We start from the raw sequence: 17913 nt of genomic DNA, 5'->3' as shown, positions 1-17913 counted from the left end.
TTAGATTAGACTAAGGGTAGACTAACCCGACAGATATAGCATGCAGACAGGAAACATTGCCAAATTGAAAAATATATTATTATTTTTTTTACGAGGCAAAAAAGGCCTGGGGACTCCAGTAGTTAACTACAGCAAAACAAAATTAGGTCACCTGCTCTGCCAGACAAGCTGTGTACATCTTAGGACTGGATGGACAGAAATACAAATCCTTTGGCAGGTAAATATCTCCCATATACAGTATGTACTTTATCTATGTATTTAGCTATTTGGCTGGAGTTCAGCTTGAAAGCACCCTTACCAACTGTTTGCTGCCAGTGACCATTCGTCATTGCTCTGTGCACTTTGTTATTAAATTACTGCATTTGAGTCCATTTGTGCTTGGAAAAGCAAGACACTCCAAACAATGTCGTAGAGCTTACACTAGAAGTCTCTGCGTTAAGAATATACCCACCCCCACCCCGACCTTAATGGGCATTCATTGTAAAAATCAGCTTTAGAGGCATTGCTTGCAATCGAACATTGTGGTTTGCTTTGCAATCTGAATTAAAGAATGGCTGATGAGCAAAACATGCAAACCTTTAATCACCATTGCATTCAGTTATAACTATCTCTCTCTATATATATAATCGTTATATTAGTCATAATTTATCCATTATTTGTTCAAATTATATTGACTCTAATTAAATATAACAAAAATAAAATATTTCCCTTTAATACATATACAGATTTTTTTTTTAGTGTGAGCTTTCTCCTGGGGGAATAGAAAATGGTACAAGCATGTATCAGCCTATTAGCTGCCAGCATTTCCCAGCAACACATTAACAGCAATGTGCTGACGATGCCACCTAATGGCAGCCACTGATGCGAAAAGCCAGAATGGGGATGTCAGTAGAAACTGATGCATAATTATTAGTGATGCTGATGCCCAAATTTGTTGTCTCTGCCTTAATCCTCTACATTATATCTATAGGCTTCTATTAGACCCTCTAAAGAATGCACAAAACCGGATACGCTACAGATGGAGCCAATGACAAAGATGGAAACATCGAAAAAGACATGATGCCACAGAAGCTTCCTCCACTGAAGCTTAAGATGGAAGAGGCTCGGAAGGAGGAAGCAGAGACCAGCTCCTGTGAGGCTGCCAGTGAGACCCATTAAGAGGGCAAAGTGGGGCACGTAGATGGCCATGAGCAAGGTTAAAACGACTAGGGCACATCTGAGAGTGAGTCCCCAAGATTTTATTCTCCCATCACCCGCATAGCAGTTTGGGAAGAAGGCCCTGCTCCCCTCCTGAAAGAGAGACCTTTCCAAGACCTCCACTGCAGCGAAGAAGGGCAGTGGGTAGGACAGCAAGGCTTTGGCCACCAGGAATAAGTTAACCACTGCTCTGATAGTTGAGGGTAGGTTGTCTGTTATGACCTCCTTGGTTTCATCTGCCCAGGTCAGATAAGCCACCAGAGCAAAAAGACCTTTGAGAATGCAAGCGGCAATGTGGGTCCAGTTCATCATGCAGTGGAATTCTTTAGGCTTTTGCATGTTCCCTTCCAGGGAAGGCAGGAAGATCTGAGAGGTGTAGCTGAAGACAATGATACCGATGGAGATAGGAAATTTTTTTACATCAATGTAAAACTTGACTTTGTCCCAAGCCCAGTCTCTAGCTCTGGAAAGACAGTAGGCAATCACTAGGACATTAATGACAAAATGAGCTAAGGTGCAGAGCAAGCTGAACTTGGAGACAGACTTTAGGTTTTTGAGGAATGCACATGGTAGAAGCACAGCTGTGGCTATGATTGACCAGGACTTTTGGGAAACTGGCAGGGTCGGGAAGCTGTTATACATCAAGTTTCCGCTGACCACCACATACAGGATGCATGTCATGACCAGTTCAATAATCTGGGCCACATTGACAATCCTTCCTCCGAGTTTTGGAAACCTCGGTGCGCAGCAGGCGTTGGCAATGTCCACATAGGTGTCCCTGGTCCTCACAATCTCTCCGTCTTCATTCTCTTCATACAGGCAAGCAATGAGAATCTTTCCTGTGTAGCAACACACGACTGCAGCAAAAATAATGAGGAACAGTCCCAGGTATCCACCGTGTAGAATTGCGTAAGGTAATCCCAACACAAACATCCCCTGCAAAACAAAAGCAGAAAATAAGTGAGGTCCCCTCATCCCAATATATAATTTTCTATGTGTGTGTGTGTGTTTGACTGTAACAAGCTTGGAAGATATGTAAAGCCAATGGATAGAGCAGAACAAATGTCAAGTTTTTTTTTGTTTTCTCATTGAGTATATTTTCCTTCACTTGTCATTCCTGTCCCATCGACACAACAGGAAGTGAGAAGAAATCTCTTCAAAGTGGTGGGAAATCCTCTCTTAGGGCCCATATACAGCAGCCCATTGCAGTAAGGTGCTCGTCACCGCAACACAAAGTAAAGGACCATATACTGTATGTGTTACTGTATCATTCATTTTTTCATGTTAAATTACACCCCAGCAAGCAAGCCTGTGCTGCAGCACATCATGATGTGGGTTGTGGTGCTCTGCAAATATAGATAGATGGATATTGTCCATCTATAGTTATCTATTGTCATATAGTGGGTTGTGGTGCTCTGCAACAAATGCCACAAGAACTATTTTATTGTGCATTGCAGCACATGTATTTTGAAAAGGCTGCCTAAAGCATCATGCCCAAAACGGAGTTCAGATAAACTTTAACTTACTTTTACCCTTTCTATGATATGTGATAATATAGAAGTAAATTCAAGCCATTAAGGTCAAAATGGTATACAAAATCAATGAATCATGTGCTTCTACATAATGCAAATACACAAATTTTAAAAAAATTATGATATACTCTTTGAGGACACACTTCTTGCTATGAACGCCTGCCTTACATGTTCTAAAAGGGAATGTGAGGTGTATTTGCTTATGTTCACTTTATTTTTGTGAATTAAAAACTGTAAAAATATGTTTTTATTCAGGTAAACATGAAATATTGCATATGGATATTTTATACTGACATTTTTAGCCAGCTCTGTACTCAATGTATTTTTTTTCCCAGGCTATACTTACATGTTTTTGAAAAATTCAGTTGTTTGCAACATTCAGTAGCTCAAGGTGATATTTATACACACTATTCAATGACTGGATCACCCACATTTACACACACATTCATCCTCAGTTATTCTACCTCAACTTTTGAATTACAAATAGTTTACTTTGAAGGTTGAGCATTCCCATACCAAGTTAAAAGGCCCCACCACCATGCCTATATGCACATCATTCCACTGTCCAGTGATGAGTCAGGGCCTAAGGGTAGTGGCTAGATATCATAGACAGCCATATTCCCTTATTTTATATAACGGAATCTTATATGTCTGTTGATACTCCAACAGGGATAGCTCCGTGCCATTATTCTTGACTCTATTCCTATTCACCTGGAAGCTTCGATTGTTCCCAAACACCGTTGTGTGTTCCGGCTCCTTCTCTTACAATTTCAATAATACAGATCAACCTCTATCAACCTTATTAGCCTGGACTCATTTTTAGGACCCAGGGAACCCCCCACTGAAAATTATTATATATAAAGGGCAAGGTATATTAGTGGGATCAGTAAGTTGCAGAAAGTTTTGAAGAAAATGTTGTACGCCATATTGTTTTTAAAGAATGTTGAGTATTTGACTCCCACAGCAGATCATTTGTCAACAGACTCCTGCTATATACCCCGAAAACCTGTTTCAATAATGACCAAAAAGTGAGAAAATAATGAACAGAAAAGAAGCATAGGTAATGAAAATTGTAGTGTCACCTTACACTAGTGGTCAGTAGAGGAATGCCCCCTTACATAACAGGTCAGTAGAAAAATGCCCTGTTGCAGTGCTGGTCTGTAGGGGAAAAGCCCCTTACATTGGTGGTCAATGGGGATGCTCCCCCTTAAGATGGGGAACAGTGGAAAAGTACTTCCTTACATTAGTGGTCAGTTTAGTGGCCCCTTACATATGTGGCCACTGTAGACGTGGCCCCTATCATTGGATATCAGTGGACAATTCTGCCCTAAGATTGGTGGTAGGTATAGGTAGAAGATCAATATGCCACAGCTCAAGGAACCCCTAGCAACCTCTGGAGGAACCCTAGGCTCCCATGGAACTCAGGTTGAGAAAGTCTGAAATAAATAATTCAAAAATGTCAACATAGAGAGTATTCAGCAGGTCTTCAGACCCAGAAACTCAAGCACAGAGGTCTCACCAATACACCCCTTTAGAGACAGATAAACTTGATAGGTGCTTTAACTCTTCAGTATGCACCACACACAGAAATAATATAATTGGGTGGACTGACCTGGTAATTATAGATTCCACATCACCACAGCATAGCCATTTACCTGTGTACCATTCCTACTCATATACACAGTATATGTGCACAGTATATGTGTCTGTAACAGATTACAATCACTTAGCTGATCATATTAAAGGAAAAGTATTGCGAGAATAAAATATAATCTTCCCAATACTAAGAGCCGCTGTGGGACACTACAGCTGTCACAGGCTAGATCTATACTGAGAGCTGGAAGTTCATGTAACTGCTGATCAGACTGCTGGTCTCCTCCTGCAAGATTGTAAGTCACCACTCCCTGCAGAGATTCCCCCTTCCCTCTCTGTTCCTCCAGCACTCATTGGAGGGAGAGAAACGGGAGAGGGCGGGCACAGCTGGCTCTGGTTCTAGAGAGGCAGAGCCAGCTGTCAATCAGGCAGCCGGCTGGACCGCGACCATATTGTTGGAATCCCTACCGGCTGCGGCGTGGCTCTGCTAGGCGATCAACAGGTAGATCTCGATCGACCTTATGGGCACCCCCTGTGCTAGAGTCTTCTAGCAGGTCCCAGCCAATGAATAACAACCGCCCAGTTGTTATTGTTTCATGACAGATCAGCGTCCCCAAATGACATTTGGGGACGCTGATCTGTCATTACAACTGGGCAGGGCCAACCGTGAGATCACGACTGGCTCCGCCCAGCTGTCATTTGCGAGGCGTTCGGCCGGCCATTCGCCTCGCTTCGGCTGATCCTTCGGCTAGCTTTGTGAATAACGCTCTAAGTGTCAGAGCTCTGCCTGTCAGAAGGGCCTAGCATTCAGCCTAGAAAGAAAGATTTGGGAGGCTGCTGTAAGTATGAGGTGCCTGCAGAGTCTCTTTAACTTCATTCACTAAGCTAAGTGCAGATTTGTTAGTAAAATCAACACTATAATCTTTGTGTTCCAAGTCTGTCACATAACTTTTTCTACTCCTTCAAGAAGAACCCTCCAGGGGATATACAAATAAGATGCCCAATCAAGTCTCACTTTTAGATATCTGGATGAAGTGTTATAAACAATTATTGATGGATACATGTACCATAGACAGTACAGATACTAAAACCAAACATTAGTGTAATTGTTACATTCTTGCCTGTGGTCTTGCTAAAATTATTTTTACAACATATCAATTAAATATCCTGCCTGACCAAAAAGAAGTCACACAATCACTCTAATGTTTTGTTGGATCACCTTTAGCTTAGATTACGGCACACATTTGCAGTGGCATCATTTCGATAAGCCTATGCAATGTCATAACATTTATTTTTGTGCAAAGTTGCATTTATTTTTCACCAAGATCTTGTAATGATGATGGGGAAGTTGGACCTCTGCATAAAGTTTTCTCCAGCACATGCCAAAGATTCTCAATGGATTAAGGTCTGGACTCTGTGGTGGCCAATCCATGTGTGACAATGATGTCTCATGCTCCCTGAACCACTCTTTCACAATTTGAGCCCAATGAATCCTGGCATTGTCATCTTAGAATATGTCCAATGTGCCATCAGGGAAGAAAAAATCCATTGATGGAAATACCTGGTCATTCAGTATATTCAGGTATCTGGCCTTTTTTGGGGGGGATATGACATTGCTGAACCTAGACCTGAAAAACTGCAGCAACCCCAGATCATAACACTTATCCAATGGAAGGCTCCAGACTATTTGCTTAGCTAAATCCAGTTGGTGACTTTTTTTTTTTTTTGGCCAGGCAGTGTACTTATTGGAATGAGTTAGATTTAAATTGCAGCACTTTTTATACTGTGCAAGTGAGCCTTTGCAATATCTGTAATTTCCCTCTAAAGTGGGCCTGTCATGAGAGAAATAAGAGATTCCTATTCCTGACTTCTGCCCACAAATTCTAGTTACTGGCTCATTGACTTTGATACAATTTTCCAATTCGCTGAGCCAGACAAAGTAGGCAGATCAGGATAATCAGAGAAAAGTCAGAACTCTTTTGGCTTGGTGTGATCAGAAATCGCCCCGTCCCACCTCCGATCCAGTGTACAATAAAATACTACGGCCATTCAGGATTATTCTAGTGGGTGATAATGGGCACTTCTGTCCTCATTGTGCTTCAGAAAAAAAAAAAAAAAATTTGGCAAATCTCAGATCTTATCTGGTCACATTTTCCAGGTCAGTGGCTCAGAAGGTATCAAAGACATGGGATCAACATGACATCCAGTCAACTAGCATCATCAGAAGGAAAGGTAAACAATGGCAGACTCCATGGCAGGTTTCCTTTAAAACCAATGTTTTATTATTTTTTAGTTTTGGATAGAAGGGGGAAGAGATAAAACCTCTATTAGGTTATTTTTTGCTGTGTATGTCCTAAAACTTCCTGTTTTGGAGATACAAATCTCCCCAGAGAGAAAACACAAAAAACAATGAAAACAGCAGTGGGTCTAACTCTTCCGCTTCCTATCTAAAACTTTTAAAAAAAAAGTGACCTCTACATACTCTTTAATGAAGAACTCTGGGCATGTGCAAAATTAACTCTTGCAGCGGGTTTATCCCCACACTGCAAGGGTTATGTTCTCATTTTGGTCTAGGGTCTAAAATAAAAAAGAAATACTCACCCAAACCTTGGTGACTACTCACCGAGCTCCCTCCTATCTGGATGCAGAAGGTCTCTTGGCGTCCTCACGTCGAATGCAAGTGAATGGACGTGATGACATCATGGGTCCTTAGGCCGACGGAGCTCATGGTAGAAAGGGCAGGGGGACCGGTCTAGCAGCCAGGCAGGACCAATGGTCAGGTGACTATATCTTTTTTTAGACCCTAGACCAAAATGAGCACATAACCTTTTTTATTGAGGAGTTAACCCCACTGCAAGGGTTAATTTTTAATATGCCTGGAGTGCTTCTTTAACCACCTCCTGTCCATGGCCGTTCCTGAACAGCCGGGCAGGAGCCTTATAGGAGAGGCAGGGCGTCTTAAGACGTCCTTCCCCTACGCCCGCTCGTGTGTGGCGGCCAGCGTGCAAACGAGTGTGGAAACTGTCAGAAATGTAAACAGCCAGCGATAAGAAGGACCTACTGTAAGTGATGTTTGATTTTCTAAACTTGTATTAGTTCAGTTTGGGAATGTACACAAGCTGACTTTATAGAGTCTATGATTTTAGAGCGATGTAATAATATGGGGGTTATTCACAAAGCTTCTGAGGGATCCAGCCGGAGCTTTGGCTGATCCTTCGGCTAGCTTCTAAACGGGAGCCCTTCGGTTCAGTAGAACCGAAGGGCTGCTGTACGGGCTATTCACTATAGCCCCTGTACAGCTCCCGAAGTTGGCCGAGCGGCTCGGTCGAGCCGAAAGCATATGCTTCGGCTCGACTGAGCTGAGGGGAAATCCGGAGGTGGCCGAAAGGCCGGCCATTTGCCAGCTGAAAGCATGCTACTGACAGCGGGGCGGAGCCAGCCGTCATCTCACAGCTGGCTCCGGCCACTTGCATTGACAGATCAGCGTCCCCTGGTTACGCTGATCTGTCATTACAATGAGAACTCGGCAGAGTCATTGTTATGACCCTTTCACTAAAAATCACGCATTTTCACAAATGTCACTTATTTCACTAAACAAATGTTACCCCCCTTTCACTAAAAATCACATACAGCTCTGCATGCAGATATGAAATAATCTTACATTCATTAGATACACATGCATTTTTTTGCTTTTACTTACAATTACTGTTTTTCCACTTCCTGTTTAAGTGAGGCACTGGTGATGCAGCCCTGGCCTCACAGATGTAGCCTGAGAAGGTTAAATCACCAGTGCCGTCCTGGGAAATCTCATCTGTACACTGTAAAATCTCACAAGATCTCAGGGGAAAGGCACTTTTTCTGACTGTGCACTGTCACATGTTCCAGTATTCTAGGAAGTAAAGGGAGATGGATTAATCTGCCCTTAGTGAAAATGGCCACCGTGAGAAGAATAGAGAAGAAAAGAAAAATAAGGTATGCAAAGAATAAAGAGTCTGCAATTGTCTAGAACAGCCTATCTAAACCAGGGAACCATGGCACCCTGGGGTGCCTTCAGGCTTCCTCAGGGGTGCATTAAAGCTGTTAGAGAGTTTCATGCACTTGCATGGTGCAGATGGCCTGGCTGGCAGCAATATGAAAGCAAATTAAGCTAAGACTGTTGATGTAACAAGGGACTCTGATGTGAATGGGGGGACTCCTGATTTGAAAGGGGGACTCTGATGTAAAGGGGAACCCCACTTTTTTGTGTTTTTTTCATGGGCCCTCTCCTTTAAAATCCACACCTGACCCCATCTCTAAAAAGGGGCTTGGTGTTACATAAGGAGGCAGCAATAAGACCATCTTAACAGTATACAGTGTGGGGGGAGATAACACCTTTAAGATTATAGATAAAGGTACGTTTATGTGGGTCTTAGACACTTTAGTTTAAAAAATAAAAAACTATAGATTGCCTGGGAGTGGGTAAACAGAATAAGGATTTTCTTCTTTCTTGGCCAGAGTTGAGTTTTAAAATAACCCCAGGTGATCCTGCAATATATGTCCTTGCTCAGGGACTTCCTGTTATGGGGTAACAACTGCCTCCCATTTGTTCTCCACCTTTGCCACTCATGTCACATGTGCCACTAGTGGAGGCTACAAACAGCCATGCTAATACAAACTGCACAGACATGGTCCACCATTGTCACTATCAGGAAGTTGGTCTATAGCAGGACTGGGCAAACTATGGCCCTCCAGTGTGGTGAAACTACATCTACTATTTTGCATCTGCATCTGGGAGTCATACCTGTGGCTGTCAGAGTCATGCAATGCTTCATGGGATTTGTAGTTGCACCACAACTGGAGGGTCAGAGTCACAGCACCCTTTAAAAGTATGCAAAATCTCAAGACAACCCAATCTTAAATGTAAAAAATGACATGTGGCGCTATCGAAATCCATGTCAGACCCTTATCCCAGATAGGGGTGTAGTATGGATTTTAAGGGGGGGGCATGCAAAAACACACATCAAAGTCCCCCCTTCAAATCAAGAGCCTCCTTTTCACATCAGCAATTCCCTTTACATTAGTGCCCCCCTGCACATCAGGAGCTCCCCCCTCACACTAGGAGCCCCCTTCTCATTAGGAGACCACTACTTTCACATCAGAAACCTCCCTGCACCATGGAAAGGTATGATGGTGAGGCACCTCTGAGGAAGCCAGAAGGCACCCCCGGGTGTCACAGCACACTGGCTGAGAAAGGCTGCTCTAGAGCAATGATGTCCAGCCAACTGTGAAGCGTGTGCATGTAGACAGGAAGTGGCTGAAGGAAATCAGTGGCAGTAGGATGAAAAATGGAGGAAAAGGGTAACATTATATTTTTGGGAGAAAAAACATGGAAATTGTTTATTAGACACAATCCTTTATTAAACTAAATGTCATACATTAAGGGTTGATATCAACTTTAAAACTCACTGTTCTGGGTTTTTGAGTACTGTGTAGTAGCCATATAGAGCTAGTTTATTTATTGTTAAATCTTGAACTGGCCATACACAGGGCAATATTCCAGCAATGTTAACCATTTTTTGTCAGCTTTGCCTGGAAAAATTATTCAATAGCACAGTGCAACTTACCACCTCTTACCATGTACGTGTAAATATAAATGTACATTAATATATCATTTGTTGTTAGGTTATAAATGATCTGTTCAATCATTTTTGCAATGGAAAGCTGGTTGAAATTTGCCATGTGCAGGACCAGTGTTAGACTACACGATTTATAAAAATAAACGTATTGTTCTTTTTTTTTTTAATGTAGTCTTGGATTGATGAACTAACAATAACTAACTGGAGGAGAGAAGTGACTTATAGTAACCAGGGCTCTGTGTCTTTATTAGGCCTCTCTAGGTACTGGGGCCTGTAGTAATGAAAATAAGATGCAAATCAGCAAATTCTCATATTACAATGATTCTTCCACTTCCACTTTTCTCCAGTGAGGAGGGGAAGTTTACATAAGAAGTATATATTTTTAAACTCACTTACCATAAATCGGCAGGTTTCGGGTCTTTGACTTGGGGGCAGAACAATGACTAAGGGGTCTATTCACTAAGCTGCCGTAGGCAGCCGAGTGAATGACCGATCTGAAATGAAGTGACCCGAACGCTGTTCGGCTATTCACTTCAGGCTGGTACGGCTGATTTCAGCCGTATATCGGCTGAAATCAGTCGTACATCGGGTGGCTTCGGGTCGGCCGAACATGCTCAGCATGTTCAGTTGACCGGAAATGCAAAAGGAGTTCGACTCAGCCGATCCAACATCTGGATTGGCTAAGCCGAACCACTGCAGGCTACTCGTTGCTGTTCGGCCTATTCTTATAGATGCCGAACAGCAGTGAGTGAATAGCCGTATGCCGCTGAGCGCCATTCGGCTCGGGCTGTTCTGTTCGGTCCCTCTGTGGTACCGAGCAGAACAGAAAAATAGTTTAGGGAAAAAACATAGAAAATGATTGTGCGGAGCTAGCAGTGACAGCAAACTAGCTATTGTTCCCGCCCTCTGCTGCTGTCAATCAGTAGTTGTGGACCTGATGGAGAACTGCAGCAGAGGGCGGGTGCAATGCTAGTTTGCTATTGCAAATTGAAATAGCCAATAGGAATCCAGCAATGCATTCCTATGGTCAAAATTATTATTTTTTTCTATTCTGACACGGCTCTGTGTCAGAATAAAAAAAAAAAGATAAAAGCAGTGTATCTCTCCTTGGCGGCTGGGAGCGGGAGACTCCCGGAGCGCCAGGGAGAGTTAGGCTGTTTGGAGATCAGTGTCCCTGGTTAGCTGTTAACCATGGACGGCTGGCTCCACCCAGCTGTCAGACAGATGTTGGATCGGCTGAGTCGAACTCCTCCTGCATGTTCGGCCGACCCGAAGCCATGCAAAGCCACCCGATGTACGGCTGATTTCAGCCGACATACGGCTGAAATCAGCCATACCAGCCTGAAGTGAATAGCCGGTAGAATAGCTTCTACTTAATGGATCCTACTGTGTGTATGCTTGTGGTAGGGCCATCAGAATGCAAGTTTGGAAGGGAATGATGTAGATGGTTCAGTGATCTCTGTACAGCTCTGCAAAAAATGTCAGTGCTATCTATCTGTCTATCTATCTATAGATGAATATATATGAATATTTACATATTAGGCATGCACCGATACCGTTTTTTCAGTATCGAGTACCGATATTTTTTTCCCCGGTACTCACCAATACCGAGTACCGATACTGGAAGTCCCATTAAGGAAGCCAGGCGGGGTGTAATGACTCGCCACCTGGCTTCCTGATTAGCTAGGCAGTGTCTCCATGCTTCTCGTCACGAGATGACGGGAAAGCATGGAGCCGGCTTTCTGGCCAATCAGGAAGCCGGATGCCGTGTACTGACGTGGTGCCCGGCTTCCTGATTGGCCGGCAAGCCAGCTCAATGCTCTCTCATCACAAGGTGACGAGGGAGCATGAAGCCGGCTTCCCGGCCAATCAGGAAACCGGGCAGCGAGTCATTGCACTCTACCCGGCTTCAAGTGACGAGGGAGCATGGAGCCAGCTTCCCGGCCAATCAGGAAGCCAGGCAGCATGTAATGACTCGCTGCCCGGCTCCCTAATACCGGATGCTCGGGTATTGGGCTAGGCATCGGAGCATTTGGGCGAGTACTAGTACTCGCCCGAATACTCGCACAAATACTCGGCATCGGCACCACTAACCGATACGATACTAGTATTGGTGCATCTCTAATATATATGTATTTATTTAGTTTATTATTATTATTTTTTTATATTATTTGTATATTATTATTATTATTTTTATTTTCCTAGATCTTTCTAATGGTCTCCTACCACCTATGGTCAACTGTAACAGCCCTAATGTCTGCTGAGGAAGTGACATCATATGAAATATTTCCTTCTGAAATGTAGTGATACATATCAGCAATACATCTACATAACCCACAGTAGCTGTGGGATACAATATTTAAACACCATAGCTAGGAATGTGTTTTTTTTTAGTAAATGTCTGCAAGTAAAAATGAAGCCCTGGTACTTTGCAACGTTTGATGACATAGAAAAGCCAGAGGTAAAATAATATGAGCAGTTGACTCACATAAATAAAATGCATTGAGCTTGATTTACTAAAAGCAGATAGGCTGTTCACTTTGCAATGGAATTTGTAATGGAACTTAGCTTAGTGAATGAGGAGAAGCTCTGCTGACTATAATCATCCAGTCATTTGCAAGCAAAACAATTTTTTTGTTAATTCCCCTTGCACATAATTGGATATTCTTTGCAAAGTGAATTTTCACCACATTTACCAAGGTGAGGGAAACTTCCCCTGCAAAGGGCAAATTCACTTGAAAGTGTACAGCCTATTTGCTTTTATTAAATCAACCCCATTGTCACTCATTTTATAACGCCTTGGGGTTGATTTACAAGAAGGCAAATAGGCTGTTCACTTTGCAAGGGAATTTGCACTTTGCAGAGGAAATCTCCCTGCTTGATGAATGGGCTGAAATTTCATTTTGCAAAGAACATTCATGAAGAAAAAAAAACTGTATCTTTGCTTGCACATAAATAGGTGATCACATTCAGCATAACTTCTTCTCCTCATTCACTAAGTTAAGAGCAAATTCCCTTGCTAAGCGAACTGCCTATTCGCCTTTAGTAAATCACGCCCCCTTATCTTAACAAGCCAAGTCTATATAGTATTTTTGAACAGGAACATACCTGATATATCCTCCAATAATCATTTATATAGGAAATGGAAATTGTCACTTATTCAACAAAAGTTTTAAAAAAATGGGCTGAACTGGTCAATATAAAAAAATAAAAAAGATAAAAAGATGAATTAGTTGGATTGTGAGCTCTTAGGATAGCTTTGACATCCAGCCTATTCAGTAAGTGAGGGTCCATCCACACTACACCAACACAGAGTTTCATGCATTGATGCTGTTCCATTAGCTAGCCTCTTCATTTTAAACTGGCTATGAATGCACCTTAATACATGAAACAAATAGGTCCTGCTCAGTTCATCAGAAATGCAATGCACAGAACAATTGCGTTTGTGTGTTGTGGTGTGCTGTGGTGAACTTACAGTGCATAGGTTCATTGGAGTGCCATTAACAATTAACACATCATAACCCCTATATACAATGCATTACTGTCCATTATTACATGTCTTGTGGTGTGAGCAAGCCCTAAATCTAAGATGTAGAACTGATGTGCTGGTGAACTGGCCCATGGGACTTACAAGTCGGTTTAGTGCTAAGGGATCATTTTCGATTGGTTGCTGTGAATTGGTGCATTGTGTGGAGCACAGCAGCTCTTTGCACTGCAGTACAGTAATAGCCCATATTATATACATGGTTTTTATATAAATGCATATCCACCTCTGAATAAAATTCAATATAATGTTCTGGCTAAATAAAAACATTTTTTATGGCTGCCATGCAGTCACAGTTTACTGTAAAGGATGTGTGCCCTTAGAAATCCATGGTGTGCTTATCACAGGGATAACTTCAGCTGCACCATTCTGGGGCAACTGCTGTACATTATAGGTATTGATGGCAAACTCCGGCCCTCTAGCTGTTGAGGAACTAGAACTACAAATCCCGAGAGGCATTGCGAGATTCTCACAGCCACAGACATGACTACAAGAGACAGATGCATCATGGGATTTGTAGTTTCACCACAGCTGGAGGGATGGAGTTTGCCCACCCCTGTCCTATAGACTTGGGTTTCAATCAAATCCTGCCCCTTATCCGATTTTTAAACTCATTTTTTCCCATCTCAGACTTTCTGAGATGGGAAAGAGGCATACCCTTTAGCACAAAGTCTGAAGGCAAAGGACACACCCCCTGGCACGCCCCCAGTTATATGGTCATGAATAATTCCTCAAGCCCTATACACTGTATATAGAACATGACTCACAGGACCTTAGACCACCGTAGTGCAGCGGGTCGGGGGTTGGGCAGAACCTTGAAGAACCAGTCTAAGACCAAGCCAGTATGGAGGATATGGTGAGTATAACTTTTTTATTTTTGTATCTAGAACAAAACGAGCACTTAACCTTTACAGTGCAGGGGCAGCCCCACTGAAAGGGTTAAGAAAACATTTCTCTGGAGTTCTTCATTAAGTATTGCATTTATTATAGAGGTCTACATATCAGTTCCCCTACAAGAGACAACCAAAGAGGAGAGAGGGACAGAGGGTTCCAAAAGTGGGACAGTCCCTCCAAATCAGGGACAGTTGAGCGGTATGCATACAGCCTAATTAAAGTAATCATTACCGAGAGTAATGAGAATGCGCAAATTGTAGAAACCAATAACAGCCCAACTTCATTGTAGCAGTCAGATCAGATACTGTGACTGCTGGAAATTAGTTATTGCTTCTGAGTTATTGTTTCTTCTTGAAAACATAGATACAATTAAAAAAGATCTTTAATTCTCCAAATCTCCAGTCCAGTCTATGGGGAAAAATATAATTGACAGTTGGCCTTTTGGTCTTGTCTCAGTGCTGCAGGGCCTCATTTATTGCAATCTGCAATTCCTGTCCATTCCACTCGGTGGCGCTCATCTCCACAGCAGAAAATGCACAGATAATCAGTTTGTACAGGCACGCAGAATTGGACTGCCATCTTTTGACCGTGCCCATCTTTCCTCTATGAAGAATGTAACCAGATTTACTTATTTTATATAATGAGCTGCAAGGGCAGTGCATAGCAATTGTTCCCCTAAGCCATGGTCATCACAGCAAAATTAGACTTATGTGATTGTCTGCAATTGATTTCTGAGTTAAAATATTGTGAGCCTTGCATTTAAAAACTGGCACATAACCTTCCCTGGCACAGTAATTATATCTTACCGACATTTGTGTTATGCAGCATTTGTATCTGTTCTTAGTTTACCATTCATTAACTGAAATTGTCATTGTACCTGATTATTACCAAATAATGCTTTCATAAAAATATAAAAATACAAGAGATTACGAAGGTGAAGAAAGATAAACTAATAGACAGATAGAGAAAAAAAGATGGATGATGGATAGAAAAACAGTTACATGAATTGAAAAACATATTATACGATAATTAACCAAGACAGACATTTTTTTCTAAGGAATTCGTTAAAACAAAATTCGTTTATTAAAAAAATAATAATAATAATAATCATGTTTTTCTATTGCAGTTAGTGCACACAATGCAAATTGTTTCTAGCTACTACTGGATACGCAGCTACTAAATCCTTCCCAAGGACAATGAGTTCGTACTAAATAAAATACCATGACATAGAAAAGTCTGCTGATAAACAGATTTTCGGATTTTCGTTACGATTCGCTATTTATTCGTTCATTTCACAGTTGAAAATCAATTCCTAGCTCTTTGTGGGTAATGGCATAGGTTTAATTTATGTTTAAGATTCTTATGATGATCTTATTGTTTTTTTGTTTAACCTCTATCAAAAATGTGTCTGTGAAAAAAAATAAAAAAAAGATATCTGATTTTTTGGTGGTCCCGGTAATATAAAAATGATAAATATAATAGGGCAGAAAATGATTTTACTGAGAATATGGAACAGAGGGAGTAGAAGATATTCTGTACAATAAAGGGTTATGTCCTTAGTGATAGTGAGCAATATCAAAATGTAGAAGCTACCAAAGCTCTTGAGGGACAAATGTTGGGTTAATTAATACCCTTCTTGAGGACTGACAGATATACGAATAAACGTTGTGTTGCCTAAGGATTGATTGTTTTATAAGGAAAGGAAGGACACACAGTGTTTTGCTAGGAGCTAAAGGATTCCCAAGGGATAAAAAATGTTGACCTTGGCAAATGTCCTCGTCAGATTGTGTCATCTCACCATGGAAAGGACAATGGCGATTGTGATGAGTGACCAATGCAAGAACAAGGAGGTACAAGGAATGGTCCCTGGTCATTGGAGATCTACATATAGCAGTAAACTTGAAGGTCTTACCTGGATGGCGTTGGTGACATTCCATCCGGCCTCCCAGACTGTTATTTTAGGCTTTTCAGCTGTAGATAATTCTGAGCACATACCATCATCTTTAGAGTCGGATGGAGGAGGTCCAGTGCCATCTCTTTGGTAGTGGATGTCACCTTCTGCAGGGACATCGCCTGTTGGGACCTCGGTCTTCAGGATGTCCATTTGAAGACCTTGCCTGTGGTCCATGTCCAGGTCATCGCAATGGGCAAAGCCAACAGCCTCTTCATTAGTGGCCGCCTGGAAGCCCATCCTGGCAAACATCCCGCTAACCTTTGCCTGGGACTTGTTTGATACCGAGGTGGCCACATTGGACAGTTTGCTCCTGATCAAGGTAGCCATGTTGGCTCTTCAAGATCCTCTCTCCCCACAAGAATCAGATAGACTTCCTCTATGGTATGCAGCTGGCGCCTGGATGACGACTGTTACCTCCACTTGTGTAGACTGGCTCTTCTCCACCCCCGAGCCTCCTTCAGCATGACACCTTCTGCAAAGGTAATTAGAAGCTCCTACATATCGCCATGATGACCACCACCTCTAACTTCTTCCTTTGACTGGTCCAGTAACAGGGCAAGGGGGTCTGTAATCGGTTGGTCTTCTTAGTGTCCCTTCCCTTGACCTCTCAGTGGAAGATCAGCCCAGTGAAGATCCTGTGGAAGGTGAGTGACACATGGAGGGAGGGGGAAGAATAGAGTGTTAGCTTTGTGCTGGGCACCGACAGTCTATCTACAGCTAAAACATTCATCCAGCAAGTGGAGATTGGGATTTTTTTTTCTCTGTGGAGGAGGGTGTTGGGTATTGAGGGTGTCTGCATGACTGCTGCATATCTGGAGGAGGGTCTATAGCTTCACCCCCACCCTTCTTGTCACCAATTGCAGTGCCCAAACCCATCCTTCCAACACGTTCAACCTCCATTCTATCACCCCATGCAGTAGAAAGACCCAACCTTCCAGCACACCTCAGACCAAATTTATATACATGCAAGCAACTCCACTGGATTGCAAAACTGCGTCATCAATGTGTCTCATACATTCTGCCCCTTACCCTTTTACCCAAGGTTATTATGTACCAATGATTATGCAATCTATTGTATATCTAACAAAAACTCTTACCAGCAGCCAAAAAAATTATCTGGTGCCAAGCCCTCAACCCCTGCCTATTGGCCCCTCTCTAAAACCCCAACATACAGCCTCCATTTCTGCGTCTACCATATATATATATAGTCCAAAGTCATTTGTCTCAGCCAGAAATACAGTAATTGGATGCAGGGAAGGGATTCAACTAACCTGCTGAAGATCCAATGGAGCCGGAAAGCACCAAATTTATTTCCATTCGCTTAGAAATCACTTGTAATTTTGCTCAAAGACTTAATTATTGGGTATCCTCTGCCAATAGTAATCATGCAGAGGACTGACACCAACCCACACTGCCTAAACAAGGACCGTGACGTCACAGCCATCATAGCTAGAGAAAGGCTAAAGAAGGATCCCATTGGATTGCTCTTCTCAGAAGACATGCATTATACTATTAGCTGACTGGAGAGACTGAAAAAAAAACCTTAAACATTGAATTTAATTACATTCTGAATTAATACACGCC

General features: G+C 42.3%; 1 protein-coding gene across 1 annotated transcript; it reads right to left on the bottom strand.

Moving 5' to 3' along the window:
* Positions 1-735: 735 nt before the first annotated feature.
* Positions 736-16906, bottom strand: SLC32A1 (solute carrier family 32 member 1). Its single transcript, XM_018562620.1, has 2 exons — positions 16288-16906; positions 736-2133 (listed from the first exon to the last, which is right to left on the bottom strand). The coding sequence occupies exons 1-2, from the start codon at positions 16654-16656 to the stop codon at positions 946-948; spliced, it is 1557 nt and encodes a 518-aa protein (XP_018418122.1). The 5' UTR covers positions 16657-16906; the 3' UTR covers positions 736-945.
* Between the last annotated feature and the right edge of the window lie 1007 nt (positions 16907-17913).

Source organism: Nanorana parkeri, unplaced genomic scaffold (genome assembly GCF_000935625.1).
Source record: "Nanorana parkeri isolate BGI_ZX_2015 unplaced genomic scaffold, ASM93562v1 scaffold587, whole genome shotgun sequence".
Classification (NCBI taxonomy): domain Eukaryota; kingdom Metazoa; phylum Chordata; class Amphibia; order Anura; family Dicroglossidae; genus Nanorana; species Nanorana parkeri.
The sequence above is the reverse complement of the archived record's forward strand: the minus strand, read 5'-3'. Positions and strand labels throughout refer to the sequence as shown.

Bases quoted from the DNA above. Each gene is read 5' to 3' on its own strand.
- SLC32A1 (XM_018562620.1), bottom strand. From the start codon at position 16,656: ATGGCTACCTTGATCAGGAGCAAACTGTCCAATGTGGCCACCTCGGTA. The intron at 2,134-16,287 runs GTAAGACCTTCA...TTTGTTTTGCAG, and splicing joins ATGTCACCAACGCCATCCAG to GGGATGTTTGTGTTGGGATT.